Source organism: Podarcis erhardii, assembly GCF_964252035.2.
Source record: "Podarcis erhardii genome assembly, chromosome: 1".
Classification (NCBI taxonomy): domain Eukaryota; kingdom Metazoa; phylum Chordata; class Lepidosauria; order Squamata; family Lacertidae; genus Podarcis; species Podarcis erhardii.
Window position 1 is genome coordinate 79587310 of NC_138497.1, and position 15921 is coordinate 79603230.

Sequence of the window (15921 nt, forward strand, 5' to 3'; positions counted from 1 at the left end):
CCTTGCTATCCTGCAGTCAAGTTGACTGGGTTGTCTGCTAGTGTATTTTTTTTCCTTTTTGCAGGAAAAAAAAAACAAGGGCAAGAATGTCTGTGTTAATGAAATGGAATTTTGATGGTTGGGGGACTATGTAGATCAGTTGCTTTATGATAAAAATGACAAGGAAAAGTTTTTCTAAAAAGATACTACACCAAGGCAAGACCTGTTCTGTTGTAATGGCAGTGGGGCCAGGTATTGCAAGGAAGTGGTGTTACAGCACTAGTCTCCTTGCATCTGACAAGACAATTGCCTTCCTTAATCAGTTCATTACCTCAAGGCTTGTGCTACATTTGCAAGGGAAGCTGGAAAAAAAAGCTACAAAATGGAACAGCAGCGGGAAATGCAGGAATGCAGTGGTTTTGGGAAGAACAGGATTTGAATTGAGTGAGTGAATGGTGCTCTTACAGGATAAAAAGGCTGGTGTGGCACGGTATTAGGGAAAATAAGGCCAAAACAACAACAACCATGATGCAAATTTGTGGGATGCTGTTCTCCTGTGCAAATTACCATCTACTTATTTTTTACTTGTTTCCATCTAGGCAAACAGTGCCTAGAAAAAGCTCTGGCGGGGTCCAGGAAGTTCCTCTTTCATTGCTAACAGAGATCACTTTAGAGAAGTTCTAAGGTGAATGAACTAGGAAGCCAGTGAAACCAGTTGAACCATCTCAGTTGAGAAAAACTTGAAAAGGCAGCTGGGAGAGCCAGATGTCACACAGCTTCCATGTGAGATGTTTCCTGACACGGGCCAGTATCTTCAATAGTGGAGAAAATCAGCAAGAGGGTAGCTGTTTTAGTTCGTTTGCATCAAAAACAATAACTAATAAAAAAAAGCCTGAGGAATAAAAATATTGCTAAAGGAACACCATTTCATTGACTACAATATATAATAAAATGTCAGACTTTTTTATTATTTTATTTAACTCGAAGCTGCCAGAGTGGCTGGGGTATAAACAATATTATTATTATTATTATTATTATTATTATTATTATTATTATTATTATTATAACTAGGGTGAATTTAACTTCTGAACGTTTATTTTGAAGGGGGAAGGAGAGTGGTTGCTATATCTGAGATAAGGTTTTGACATTTTTTAAACTCTGACTTCAGGAAGGCTCTCCCAAGTTATATGACCTGACCTCTGCTCTCATTATGCCCATATGTCATTTGCATGTTAGAGGCACTGCTGTGTACCAAATCAAAGGATATGTGATCTGGTAGTATTGGAATCCATTTAGGCTTTTGTCACATGCACTCTTAGATTTTTAAATTGAGACTTGAAAACAGAGTTAACTTCTCCCAGCGACCTTTCTTAGTTTGCCACCTCCTGGGAAGCAGGACATCATGTTAGCTGGCAATGGCTTATAACCAGAGTGGGAAGTGGCCAGAAGACCGTCTAGCTAAATTCTTGTTCTCCAAAGCCCACACACTCCAGGCCATTGTGCACTAAAGTAAGGGCATTGTGCTAACAGAGTACATGGTTTCCTGTGCCTTGAACAACAAAGCCGGCAAGGGTTTAATAGGAAAAGATGTTCAGAAAACCTGAGGCACCAGTTTGCTGCTCTATGATGTAGTGATGGCTACTGACTCGCAGAGCTTTGTAAGAGGATTTGACATAGTCATGGAGGGGAAGGCCATTGATGGTTGCTAATCATGGCAGCTGTGTACTACCTCTAATGTTGTGAGTCAGTCTGCCTCTGAATACACACTGATGGGGGTCACAAATGGGAAGAGTGCTGTTCTGCTCATGTCTTGCTTGTGAGCTTCCCAAGGACATCTGGCTGGCTACTATGAGATCAGGGTGCTGGGCTCAATGGGCCTTTGGCCCGACTGAGCAGGGCTTACCTTATGCTGTGCATGGGATGCCAAAGAAGGCTTCCCTCCTGATGCACATAGCAGCTGGGGGAGCAATTTTTGTCAGGACCATGGCAGGGGCAGGATAAAACCACTTCCCCCTGCTATTGCTTAGATAACAACAATGTGCAGGTTAGTTGCATTCATTGTCCTCTCTGTCCTTGAGAGCCAGTGTGATGTAGTGGTTAAGAGCGGTGGACTCGTAATCTGGTGAACCGGGTTCGCTTCCCCGCTCCTCCACATGCAGCTGCTGGGTGACCTTGGGCTAGTCACACTTCTCTGAAGTCTCTCAGCCCCACTCACTTCACAGAGTGTTTGTTGTGGGGGAGGAAGGGAAAGGAGATTGTTAGCCGCTTTGAGACTCCTTAGGGTAGTGATAAAGCGGGATATCAAATCCAAACTCTTCTTCTTCTTCTGTCCTATAGCATTTCCTTATAGATTTTGTTATTGAACATTATGTAAGCACCAGCCAAGCCCTTCCCCAGTACTTGCACAGTTTGATCCAAAAAGGCAGATGATGCGGTTTTGGAAATAATCCACCGTCAGCAAGGGCAGATGTTCTGTAGTATTGTTGGGTCTGAGTTATATGACCGAAAGATTACTGCTTAGTTAAAGGCATGCTGTAAAGCTGTTCAGAGCTATTTATGGTGTGCAAGAATTAGATCTTTTGAAATGCTCTCCCACATCCAGTATAACTTTGGCTATGAACGTGTAAATACACTGCACTCCGCACAGACGTTTGAAATGTTCTGTATCGTTAATAGATTCTGCAGTGTTGAGCCAAATTCCTATGCACTCCTCTGACTTTTCTTTCAGTGCTGCTTGACATTCCCTCTCCCAATGCAAATACTGATTCTGCTTGTTGCTCAACGTGAAGTCCTGATTGTTTTTGCACATCCTGTAGGAGTAGATCATTTCTGTATTTGAAAATGGATCATGGGTGCCTTACCTTTATAGAAGCTACTTACTGAACCAGCAGAATGTTGATGACACAATTATAGGAGTAGGTCAGTTATGCATGTGAAAATGCACCATTAGTTTCTATGGTGGGTGCTTGTTAAGCTGCTCAGCTGAGGCACGGAAGACTCCCTTCACCTCTTTGGGTTCTAGGGTGGGACTTTCCAAGGGAGGTACATTCCGGCATCTTTTTCTCTAGGGGGGGAAAAAGCACTGATTGTGAGTTCTACTTAATATCACAGCTCTGGGTTTCACTTACTTTGGTGATTTTTATTTTAGAAATGTTGACCTAGTTAAACATTCAGAAAAAGAACAAAGGTTGTCAACTCTATAAATACCTTGAAAAGGGAGCATAAAATTAATGGCATAATGGAGCACAAAATTAAATACAGCCTACTAAAAGCTATGTTTTGTTCCCGAACTATTAGTGCAGATTGACGTTATCGTGCAACCATAAATGGAAAAGTTGTCAAATTGCAAGATGGAATTCTCTTGGTCCTAAGGCGGAAGGGGAGTTCAGCGCAGTGGAAGATCACATGCTGCTTTTAAAAATAATAATTTGTTTTGGGGTTTTAGGAACAAGGATCATAGGATACAAATAAATAGACCAAGTTATCTCATGCCATTTGTATATCACAAAAGTAGCATAATTAATTTTCAGTAATATCTGCAACATAAGTGGTCAATGTATAGGTTCTTGGTTCGTGAATTGATTTGAACAAAAACAACGGGGAAGCAGGATAGAACAGAAATAAGTGAGAACATTAAACATCACGTAGCTAAACACCTAATCAGGAACCCATGTGGTTGTGCTTAGATTAAGTATGAGTAGTAGTCATTTTTCCGCTTATGTTACCAATGAAACAATGGTTTATTGATGAACATAGGAGGGAGGTTCAAAGTGAACATAATTTATGTTTAAATTTAAATTTGGATCAATCAGATTGAGCCAAATGCTGATAGGGGTGGGGCGTTGTTCATTTTCTGGAATACTGGCATGTTATGAAATTTTAAAAAGCATGTCCCTTTTATACAAAAGGTCCCAGGCTCACTCCCTGGCATGTTCAGGTATGGCTGCGGAAAATCCCCTGCCTGAAAAGCCTGGAGAGCGTTTGCCAATCAGTTTAGATAGTTCTGAGTTAGTTGAACTCAGTAGAAGCAGCTTCCTGCATTGCTAAAGGCCAGCTTCCAGTCAGAATACCCACAGAACTGTAGGCCAAGTTAGGGTGCATGTCTCCTTCCACAGCTGTCTCAAATTTCAGTGGTTCACAGCAAAATCTTCAAACAGAAGATCAGAGGATGTAATGCCCATGCACACTGTAAACTCTTGTTTCCAAGTGGAGGCCTGGTGTTGAGCCTAATGTAAGACTAACCATGTCAATTTAACTGTGTCCAGCAGTCAGATTGCTTGCTAGTTTCTATATCGCTGCTTCCACAAGAGAGGCCATAATGGGAAACTTCTACCCTCATTAAGTCTGCAAAGACTTGTTCTATTACTCTTTAAGGCTGAAACATTTTGTAGATTGATATTCAAGCCTGAACACTGTGCTTCTGTTCAGAAACATAATCTCCCCACCACCCTTTCTACACACCCACACCCAGGGTATAGTGGACTAACTTCTGCCATATAAATTTGTTCGGCTTTAATGTGCTACAGAACGCTTTGTTTTTGCTGTAATATTGCTACCCCAAGCCCCTGGAAGTTGAATTCAGGATTTGTCTCATGCAGTGATTTATTCTCTGCTGTTTAAGACACTGGAGAGACTTCAATGCAAGAAGGCCAGATGTCTTTTTCAAAGTCTCAATGCAGCCACAGAGCAAGTAGGCCCTTCTTGCATTGTAAAAGTTAGTACATCTTAGTGTTTATCCTATGAAGAAAGAATTTTAAAAGTTGCTAAAACTATGGCAGGGGGGCAAGCCTGTCCTATGTTATTATTGTTTTATTAAATTTGCATCCCACCCTTTCTTCCAAAGGAGTCCAGACAGCAAACCCAAAAGTGAGAATTAAAAATAAAATAACTACATAAAACAATTTAAAACATCCAAAGAAATTTTAAATGATCATAACTATCTGAAACAACTATGTAAAACAATCACATATATAGAGGAGGAGATTTCAGAAGTCACACTTATGTGAGTGGGCTACCTGTCTCACACATGAGAATAAAATACAATCCTGCCTCTGTCTTGTGATGAGGTTAAAGGAAGGTATGATATGAATACAGCTTCCAAATGGATTATATCACTTTGCAGAATATTTTAATCCTTCATTATATGATTAACATCTTTCTGGGCATCTGAATTTGAAATACTTTTTAAGGTTTTGTTTTAGGTATTAACATCCCAAATCTGCCTTTTTAAAAAAAAACCTTAAAACTTTATGGAAGCAGTGTGATCAACCCCAAAGAGAGACATAAACTATCAGAATTATGGGAAATGGAATGAAAAAATGCTTTCTGATAATAAGATATTTAATACAGTGCATGTTTCCCAGGTGTTAAGGAGGTGACCTTTCCCGTGGTGGTATAATTCTGCTCCCTGACCAGCAGCAAAATTCATTCTGCAGTATTTTAGCCAAGGAAGCAAAAGATCTCGTAGGCCTTATTTATGTTCAAGTGTAGATTTCCAGATGAGCAAAATGAAAATACAATGGTACCTCAGGTTACATACGCTTCAGGTTACAGATTCTGCTAACCCAGAAATAGTACCTCGGGTTAAGAACTTTGCTTCAGGATGAGAACAGAAATCGTGCAGCGGCAGCAATAGGCCCCATTAGCTAAAGTGGTGCTTCAGGTTAAGAACAGTTTCAGGTTAAGAACAGACCTCCAGAACGAATTAAGTACTTAACCTGAGGTACCACTGTACTTGCAATGAGGTGCTCAGGCAGCTTTTTCTTTTGTGGGGACACTTGGCCTTCCATGGGCCATCAACAGTGGAGGTGACTGAGCAAGAGCAGAGAGAGGTAGTAGTAGATTGCGTTACATGGTGGTTATGTTAATAATACTGCTTGTGTCTGTTAATATTTCTAAGATTTTTTCTTTAGGGGTCAATCTAATATTAAGTAGTTATTCATTGGTCCCACAACTGTGAACTTCAATGGTTCATTAATAAATTTAATCCAGGCACCGCTTTGGCATGGATACCCTTGGTCTCAATAGCTGACTCCTGTCACATGTTTGCAGACCATTCCGTCGCTCAGTCTTTGCCAACCTGGTGCCCTCCAGATGTTTTGAATGACTGCTCCCATCAGCCCAAGTCATATGCCATTCTGTCAAGTGTGCTAGGAAAGTAAAGAGGAGTGTTCCAAACTCAAGAAGACTACCATTGTTGAAGTCACTTGTGGCCTTTTGTCTTCTCAATGTGTATAGCACACCAGTGTGTGGTAGCGGGACCCATAGAAAGAGAGGGCTTTTGCAGGCAGCTGGGTGAAGGAAATGTTTTGAAAATGACTTGAAAGTGTAAGTTTGTGGTGTTTTTTCTTTTCTTTTGCAGATGTGCTACTTAAGACCTGACAGCAGCTTTTAAATCTGGAGGTACTATCCAGAGAAGTTTTGTTTCCTTCCAAGGCAAGCTTTCAAGATGTGGACAGCTGTTGGGTCTTTTCTGTTGATCTCCTTATGTGTGTCTGAAAATGGCAGCTCCATCTTAAAGGAGAGGGGGGTCCAGGTAACACATGTACATCTGCTCAGCAGTGAAAAGCATTGCAAGCAAGCTTGTAAAGGCCCAACAGCATCAGGTAAGATTACCTCACCTGACCATAAACCTTTTCCTTTGGGGCAGGAGGCATCTGCTTAGGTCTTTCACAGCATTTGTGATTATGGCTGCTACATATGCAGTAGCTAAATGACTTCACAACCTTAGTCAAATTGAAAACAGCATCCGTTTCCCAGGGACTGCCTTTTCTCTATTTCTTTTTTACAATTTTACAATGCAGCAAGCATAGAAGAGCCTTTGTGTGTAACGCTAGCAGGGAAATTGTGTTAGATTACTTAACTTACCCTTAGCCAGATGTCTCTGTATTTGATGAAGTTTCACATTCTTCTGTGTCCTTGTTGCCCTGTTACCTGAATGCTCCAGAGATCCTTGGAATGGATTTTTCAATCCAGTTTGACATGAGCTTCACGGGTGACTTAATCAAACCCCTTGGAACTTTAGGAGCTTCTAGACTCGGGGTGACTAAATTATTCCCCCCAGATGTTGTTGGACTACATCTCTGACAATTGTCCAAGCTGTCTGGGGCTGTGGTGAGTTGGAGCCTGACAACATCTGGAGGGTCACAGCTTTGCCCACCTCATTCGAGGCTTAAATCATCCCTGACAGATCCTCATCAGTTTCCCTATTTAAAGGCCATAAGGGAAGAGGACTTCAGTTTCCCAAAGCAACTTTTCACGTTACCTAGCTTTTATGGATGCTGCTATAAGTTAGGAAGTGGTTGGGTTTGCTCTCAGGTGGCTCCCCCCCCCCCCGCGAAGCTGCTCATCATGCCCCCACCACAATCTTCTCTAAGTAAAATGTGCCCAGCTTCTTACCTTTTCATCGTAAGACACAAGTTCCAGTCCAGCACTGTCTACTTCATTTGGCAGGGAAGTTCTCCCAAGTCCTCAGATGTGAGCCTTTTCCTAGTTTTCTTGCTGGAGGTTTTCTTAAATGGCAGTTCAAAGCTCGGCCCCAACAACATTCTGCATTCAAAGCACGTGCCCTGCGACTGAGCTTTGGTCCCCTCCCTCATGGCTGAAATGCAAGTCTTTGTAGCTGCCTTCTCCTTGTATCTTGCTTCTACTTTTTATCTGAAGGGACTTGCCTGGAGCTTGTAAGCCAGGGGTCAGCAAACTTTTTCTTTTTATATATATAATTTTTTTATTAATTAACATCAAAAAAACAAAACAAAAACATATTAATTTCACATCAAGTTTTTCACAACTTATTTCTTTTTTTAGGACTTCCTTCAGCTGTTCCGTAAATCATCCATAGTTATTATTTAGATTACGCATTTCTCAAATTTATATTGACATTATTTATCTCTTTTTTCCTATTCCCTTTAGACAATACTTCTTACTTTTTCACAGTGCTTCTTTAAATCCCATTAGCGTTATCTGTCCCTCACTTATATGTTCCAGATATTCCACAAATTTTCCCCAGTCCTCGATGAACTTTTGGTCTCTTAAGTATCTAATCTTCCCTGTCAGTTTATCTAGTTCTGCGTAGTCTAACAGTTTCATTCTCCATTCTTCCACAGTCGGTATTTCTTGTTGTTTCCATTTCTGGGCCAGTAACACTCTTGCTGCTGTTACTGCATATTGAAAAAATTTACAGTCTTTTCTTTTAATCTCATTTCCTACTATTCCTAACAGAAAGAATTCTGGTTTCTTTATTAAATGTATATTTTAAGATCTTCTTCAGTTCATTGTATATCTTTTCCCATAAGTCTTTCACTTTCTTACATTCCCACCACATGTGATAAAAAGTACCTTCTTTATCTTTACATTTCCAACACTTATTACATGTCTTATACATTTTTGCTAATTTTGCCGGTGTCATATACCATCTATAAAACATTTTCATCACATTCTCTTTTAACGTCATACATGCAGTAAATTTTAAGCCTTCCTTCCATAATTTTTCCCAGTCCTCAAATTGTATATTATAACCCACCCGCAAACTTTTTCAGCAGGGGGGCAGTCACTGTCCCTCAGACCTTGTGGGGGGCCAGACTATATTTTGGAAAAAAAATATATGAACAAATTCCTATACCCCACAAATAACCCAGAGATGCATTTTAAATAAAAGCACACATTCTACTCATGTAAAAACACGCTGATTCCCGGACCGGATGTAGAAGGCAATTGGGCCGGATCTGGCCCCCAGGCCTTAGTCTGCCTACCCATGTTGTAAGCTTTCTGTCCCACTAACACTGTTCACAGCAAAACTCTTATTGTAACTGGACCCCTTTGAATCCTCACTCATTACTTGCACACTAGTCGTTATCTGTGACATTATTGTCCTTGTTTACTCATTTTTTTCAGGGAAGCAGTATAATATTGTTGACAAGTTGTTGCAGTCTAGTATTTGTGCTGTTCATTTCACAGAGATTAGAGCTTTGTAGGAGTTTTAATTTGTTTTAGTCTATTTTATTGCAGTTTTCATTCTCTGTATGTTTTAAATCACAGTTGTAAAATTTTGGTAATGATTTTATTGTTTTGTCTTTTTTTTTGTAAACCGCTTTGAGGTTTTGTTCTTCAATCAAGCGGTATGTACATTTTATGAAATAAAATAAGTAAAAATGTCACCATACTAAAACTCTGCTAATAGGATAAAATGTGATTCATTTTATACCAGTGAGAGTGATGATCTTCCTTTCCTGTGTGATATTCTAGGTAATCTCTACTGCTGGTCAGTGCTGTATCAGAGCCGCTGTGTCCTTTTGCGCTGTCCTCAGCTGAGTGCATGTCAGAACGCCAGCACACAGGATGTTAAAGAACTAATGGGAGGTAATTTGGATTCAATGGGACAGCTCATGATTAAAAACCTGCTGCTGCAGCAGCTATTGCTATTACTAAAGGCAACGTTCTCTTACCTCACCATCCAGATGTTTACAGTGTTTAATGGGGGCTCTATCAGATTTCCACAAGTTTCATTTGAGAGGTAAAGATTCTTTGGATGTGATTATAGGCTATTTTGCGAGACTGATTATTTATATTAAAAACATATACCCCACCTTTCTAGGCAGAATATTCAAGGTGTCTTAAGACAAAGCAGTCTAATGTAACAATATAAAGTATAATATTAAAAAAACTGGCAACAATTAAAAGCTGCAGAATCAGAAGGACAAAAAAAGCCAGGCAGAGAATTAACTAAAGGGAAAAAAAACCCTTCCAAAAGAATACAGTTTTCAGCATAACACTGGGCAATGAAGAAAATACTCTGAGGGAAGTATTCCATAATCTGAATTCCAAGATAGAAAAGGCTCCCTACCCCACCCTAGGAATGCCATGCTCTTTCAATATTCCCATCTGTGGAAGCATTTCAGTCTGCCAGGTGTAATGATTCCTCCCTCTCCTCCCCCTGCACATTGTTTTTCTTTTTTTGGGGGGGTGTCTCCCAATCCATTTTCAGTGTGCAGAGGAGAGGGGAGAGGTCCTTGTTCAGGGCTTCCACTAGCAGGGCTGGTTAGGTGAATCCCTTCCAGGGTCTAACCAAGAAGAGTTTGAAGAAGTGTTTGGATCTGATATCCCGCCTTTCACTCCCTTTAAGGAATCTCAAAGCGGCTAACATTCTCCTTTCCCTTCCTCCCCCACAACAAACACTCTGTGAGGTGAGTGGGGCTGAGAGACTTCAGAGAAGTGTGACTAACCCAAGCTCACCCAGCAGCTGCATGTGAAGGAGTGGGGAATCGATCCCAGTTCACCAGATTATGAGTCTACTGCTCTTAACCACTACACCACACTGCCTCTCCAACTCATGACCAACTCATGAATCCTAGAGAAACTTAGCTCAGTTAACTATGAATCTGATTATTTCCTGGGGAGTGGCAGAGGGTGGGATCAAAACATCATGGTCTGCATCAGCAAAGGCCTGTGGGTGACTGAAGGGTCCGCCTGCCTTCTGATGCTTGGGAGGCCAGCAGGAATTGAGGATTATGAAGCAATCCTCCTGTGAGAGGGGAGGGAAGTGGGGGCTGGCACTGTCAGTACTTTGTCCAACCAGGTCCCACCAAAACCCTGTCTGACAATCCTGCCTGACACTAAGGCTCGGATATGAAATTGTGCGGTTTTGAAACAATTTGATTTAGATTGTCCCCCTTTTAAAAGTGCCTCTACCATTCCTTTTCTGGGTGCTCTTTCTGTTTATCCTTGCACCCTTGTTTCCCTGAGGAAAGGAGGTAATATTGGCATTCGTTTCCTATTGGCTTTCAAGCCAGAAACTGGAGGCTCTGTGTGTAATTGGAGTGGTTTTAGCATCCGTAGCTAACACTGGATTTTGCAACAGCGGAGTCTTCTGCTCTAATTGCAAGTGACACCATAACAAAACAAAGCATGTTAGGAACTGGAGAATCAGTCTTGTAAAGGGTGTGAGAAAGTTCTGCTGTACATGCATTTTTGAAAGGACAGCTTTTCATGCTTGTTTCTGGCCTTTAAATACTTCTCAGGAACTTAGCTGCCATGTTAAGTTGAACAGGTTCTTGCAGCTAAGAGCGAATAGTCGTGACAAGAAATACATTTATTTATTTTCTTTCTGATATTTAGCTGAATTTGAATTTTGATCCAGAAAGGACTTCTAAGATGTGTTTTGTGCTTGAGTAACAGAAGGATAAACAACTGGTGCCCCGGGAGCTCAATCACTTCCTTGGAGACATTCAGCTGTACACCTCTGCCAACTTTCTCTTGTGGCACAGGCTAAGGCTAAGTGATTTCTAAAAAGTCTTCTTCCCTTGCGTGAAAGACAAGGCTCTCTTTTTTTTATATGTACATCTTGTGTGCCTCAGCCACTCCCTTAAGCAGACAAGACATGAGGTGTATCAGGTGGGTCTCCAACAAAGTCCTTGTTACTGTCCCCTCTGAAGGGGGGGGTTAAAGATCCCTTGACTTGTATGGGAGTCAGTCAGTGGAACCAGTCCTTCAGCCTTTGTTCAGTCTTTGCAATATGGCAGCTGCTTTAAAAATGTTTCGTTAATCATATGGGGATGGAGAATGGTTATATTGGAGTATATGCCGCATATATATAAACCTAACTGGTGGTAATGAAGTTATGCTACTGAAGATGTTCGCTTCTGTCATAACTAGTCTAAAAGATCTATGCAACCAATTATTTAAAGCAATATCTGTTCTCTTACTGCAAGTTGTATTTGGGGTGCGTATTATATGTGTCAATCTATGCAATTCTGTAGATGGAAATCAATGATGTATTACAGCTGGTAGATTCTATAGCTCTCATTCACTGTAAATGGAGGTGGCACGACAAAAGTACAACTCCTGGGACTCTTTTATCGACTGCCATTTGATCTACTTTTTATCTGCAGCCCAATCCTGATTGTGTCTCTGGTCTTTTGTTTTGTTTTTGGCCAGAATTTGTGATCCGTAAAAGGAGAGATCATGAAGGAGCCCTTCAAACAAACAACACAGGAAAGTCTGCTGAAGAGCAGGAGCTGCAGAATAAAACAAGACTTGCTGGGACAGAAACAAAAGTGCCTCTTTTGCCAACAGCTCCAGAGAGGAAGGTAGCAGAAGGTACTGCAGTTAGCACGACTACCACTGCCACTTCCACGATCGCTGCCATCTCCCAAGGTAGAACAATAGCCATAACCACAGCTAGTAACAACGTAACCACAACGCATGGTAACACAACTCTTGGCATCCCAAATGTGACTTCTGGTCCCAGCACTCCCCCTCAGAAACCATTGTTGCCTCCCACACCTTTCCATTTAACTGAAAGTGCTATTACTGTTAACAGTACATCAAGTTCAAAAGGGGCGCAGACCAGTAAGTTAACTTTGGGAGCTGCTGAAACAACTCCTCCCAGGACTATTCCTACTACTTTTGCCACAGCAGCAAACAATTCAGTGCTTCCCACAACCCTCAAAACAGGTATGGCAACTGGCATTCTTATACCAGTGAACTCTAGCAGTGTTGGAAGCAGCTCAAGAAGCCCAGTAAACTCATCTTCAAATGCAACCACCCAAAATCCACCAGCATCAGCCACTCAGAGTCCACTAGCTTCAACCACCCAGAATCCACCAGCTTCAACCACCCAGAATCCACTAGCTACAGCCACCCAGAATCTACCAACTTCAACAGCCACTGGCATATCTCAGACAACCAAGAGACCAACCACAGTAGCAACAAAGTCAGCTGAACTCACAACAATTGTAAAGACAACTCCAGATAGGGTAACGCCTCGTGTGACCGCAAAGGGTGCTGAAACCACCACCGCTGCAGAGCAACCTGCGAGTGCTACGAGTCAACCAGTGCTTGTCACAACTTATACAAATCCCTTGTCAGTGTTTGCAACGAAAAGTCCAGTGGCACCGCCCAAATCAGTAACCATAAACCAAGGCCAAGATCAGCAGGACACAGGTAGTGAGGGTAGCTATCGTCCAGTAGATGTTAGTTTGCTCTTAGCAGTGCTTCTGTTTGGAGTCCTGTTTTTTGTAACAATTGTAGTATTGTTTGTGATACAGGCCTATGAGAGCTACAAGAAGAAAGACTACACTCAAGTGGACTACCTAATCAATGGGATGTATGCAGACTCAGAGATGTGAAAGCAATAGCAATCCAAAGCCAGGCATTCAATATATACATCTACTTCTTGTGGGAGGTCGAAAGCCATGGGTGGCTTGTCTTTCAGTTCCCTGTTCTGCCTATAAGACCAACTGAAAGTGCTTCCAAATTACCTTTGGTGCAATGTAGGAGAAATGCCATGTATTCTACTTCTAAAAGTATTTTTTTTTTAACCATCAGGTTGCCACTGACATATTATTTCTCAGTTTTTGCTTCTGTTGTGCCAGTTTTGTTTTGCCATTGCAAAGAGGGGCTAATGCTGCAGGCAGCCCTCCTCTGAGGACTGTGGTGCTTCCTAGGCTCCTCTTTCTCGAGTTCTGTTAATACCCTGCCTATCCCTGCATAACAAAAAGCAGAAAGGGGCTGTCTCTGCAAGGCACTGTGTTGACTGCTGCCAGTCCAGATGGATTGCAGAGGACTGGCAGCATTGGTGCAGGTGGCAGAACCCTAAAGAGTAACAGGTGCAACCCCCCCCCCTTGGCCTAGGTGGTGACCCCTTCCATACGGTACGTTTCCTTTTTTTCTGCTTCCAGCTACAGCACTGAACCAGTTGCGGGAGACGCTGCTGGCTTGAGATGCAACCTTAGGAGCGATGCTTGTTGGCAGGTTATGAGTTCTGAAGTGTCTGGACAGAAAGCTCTTTAGAACCATGAGGCATTCCTAATGTTCCCTGTCAGGGGCAATGTTGGCAGAACAGGCATCTTATTTCAGTGAGCTCCCTGCTTGTTTAAAATGTGTGTACTAAGCCATGTTCATGCTGTGCTGTTTCCTAATCGTGACTGTTCTTCGCTGAGGTGCTTCTGCATCTTTATATGATTTTATTTTTGTACCCACTCAATAAATGAGGCCCTGGAGGGCATGTAAAGGTTTGCTTACTGTGTCCCCCCCCCTTCTGCCACTCCCCATTCCTCATATAAGGCCTTTGATAACCTGAATGTGCAAGCAAACTGAGTTTCTAAGATCCAGTCATTCCTGTTGCCTAGATCAAGACACTCATACATACGCTCATACACTTTCTTCTCAGCTGCGTGATTCCCCACCCTGCCTCATTCCCTGTGTATCTCAGTCTTGCGAACTGTTCCCAGTGCATTTAGGGCACAGGCCAGGTATATAAGCAGGGTTTCAGGGCTGCTGAGCCTTCATGGCTCCCAATCTGAATCATGACTCCCAATGATGACTGCAAAAGGTTCCAGTTTTGTGAATGGTTTAAGGCCATTCAGACCAGCATGCATCATGCGGAATATGCTTAATGGAAACAATATTTAGCTACAGCCTTGGGAGTGAACTTGACAACAAGTCCAAGCCCCTCACACTGTGTTAAATAAAGGTCTAATTGAGCATTCAGAGTATGGGGTCTGATCTTCTTGGGTCCTGGGTGAAAAGGCAGTAGTTCAGCTAGTAAAGCAATTTACCTGAAAGAGTTTACAGTGTACCCATCTAACAGACAGCCCCACAATCACATGGAGACATTCCCATTTTCATAGAACAGAGACTGGATTATCTACCAACCTTGATTTTTTTTTGGATGAGATTGACTGTTGCTTGGGCAGGATAGAAAATCCTCCTGAGATCTTTGCCCTCTCATATTTGACTATTTAGATTACCCCCCCCCAATCTTTTACAAGTGTGTGAATATTTTAATAATGCCTTCACTATATACTTGCTTCTTCCAGCAGCTCTTCAACATGTACAGTAACCTGTTCGTTCAAACAAATGTTTTATAAATGGCAAGGTTATAGCTTAGTGGTAGTTCATCTGCTTTTTTCTTGTAGAAGGTTCCAGGCTCAATCCCTAGCATCTCCAGGTAGGGCTGGGAATGCCCCCGAAACCCTGGATAGCTGCTGCCAGTCAGTGTTGGCAACACTGAATTAGATGGAGCCAATGGTGTGACTTGGTGTAAGACAGTATCCTATGAGATCATCTATGGATATGACAGAATTTGCAGTGCGTGTGTGGGGAGTTTTGATACCTCTGGCCAAGGAAGAATCAGATGAATATAGCCGATTACAAAAGGCTAGCCAAATTCTGTAACCGGCAAGTTAGTTTAATGAAGAAGTGGGCAGAAGGGTGGGGGGCTTCTTAGAAGCTTTGGAATGAAAGAGACTGAATGAACTAACCTCACCATTCCTAATTTGCTTAAGTTATATTTTCTCATCGTATAAGTTTTCTGAAATTGTTCCATATTAGTGGCAGTATGTAGACCCCAAAGTTATACGGTATGAGCTTGTTAAAGGATAACCATCAAGAAAGAACCTGTAACTTGGACCCCCATCTGTGCTGTACCTTTAAAGCTGTGTCAAACCACTTTGGTAGTTAAGGGTGCCGAGAGTTGTTAGGAGACCTCATTGCAATGCTAGACCCCCTAAGGTTGTTAACGATGGTCATTCTTCTCAGAGAGCTCTGGGGTCTCCTAACAACACAAAGCACTCTTAACTACAATTCCCAGGATTCTTTGAGGGAAGCCATGGCTGTTTAAAATGGTATGATACGGCTTTACAGTGGTACCTCAGGTTAAGTACTTAATTTGTTCCAGAGGTCCGTTCTTAACCTGAAACTGTTCTTAACCTGAAGCACCACTTTAGCTAATGGGGCCTCCTGCTGCCGCTGTGCCGCCGCTGCACAATTTTTGTTCTCATCCTGAAGCAAAGTTCTTAACCCGAGGTACTATTTCTGGGTTAGCGGAGTCTGGAACCTGAAGCGTATGTAACCTGAAGTGTATGTAACCCGAGGTACCACTGTATATATGTGTCTTATTGATGGAGCCTTGCTCTTACTTCTGGACTGAAGTAAAGGGGTCCT

General features: G+C 42.0%; 1 protein-coding gene across 2 annotated transcripts in view; it reads left to right on the plus strand.

The window, feature by feature from the left end:
- Window positions 1-13991, plus strand: part of LOC309331509 (uncharacterized protein C11orf24 homolog) — a 32671-nt gene extending 18680 nt beyond the window's left edge. For both annotated transcript variants that reach the window (XM_081843743.1, XM_081843744.1), the window contains 3 exons: window positions 6341-6584; window positions 9223-9336; window positions 11911-13991. In XM_081843743.1, the coding sequence (XP_081699869.1) occupies window positions 6428-6584; window positions 9223-9336; window positions 11911-13103 (1464 nt within the window). In that variant the 5' untranslated portion in view covers window positions 6341-6427 and the 3' untranslated portion in view covers window positions 13104-13991. The remainder of the gene's footprint in view (window positions 1-6340; window positions 6585-9222; window positions 9337-11910) is intronic.
- The last annotated feature ends 1930 nt before the right edge of the window (window positions 13992-15921 follow it).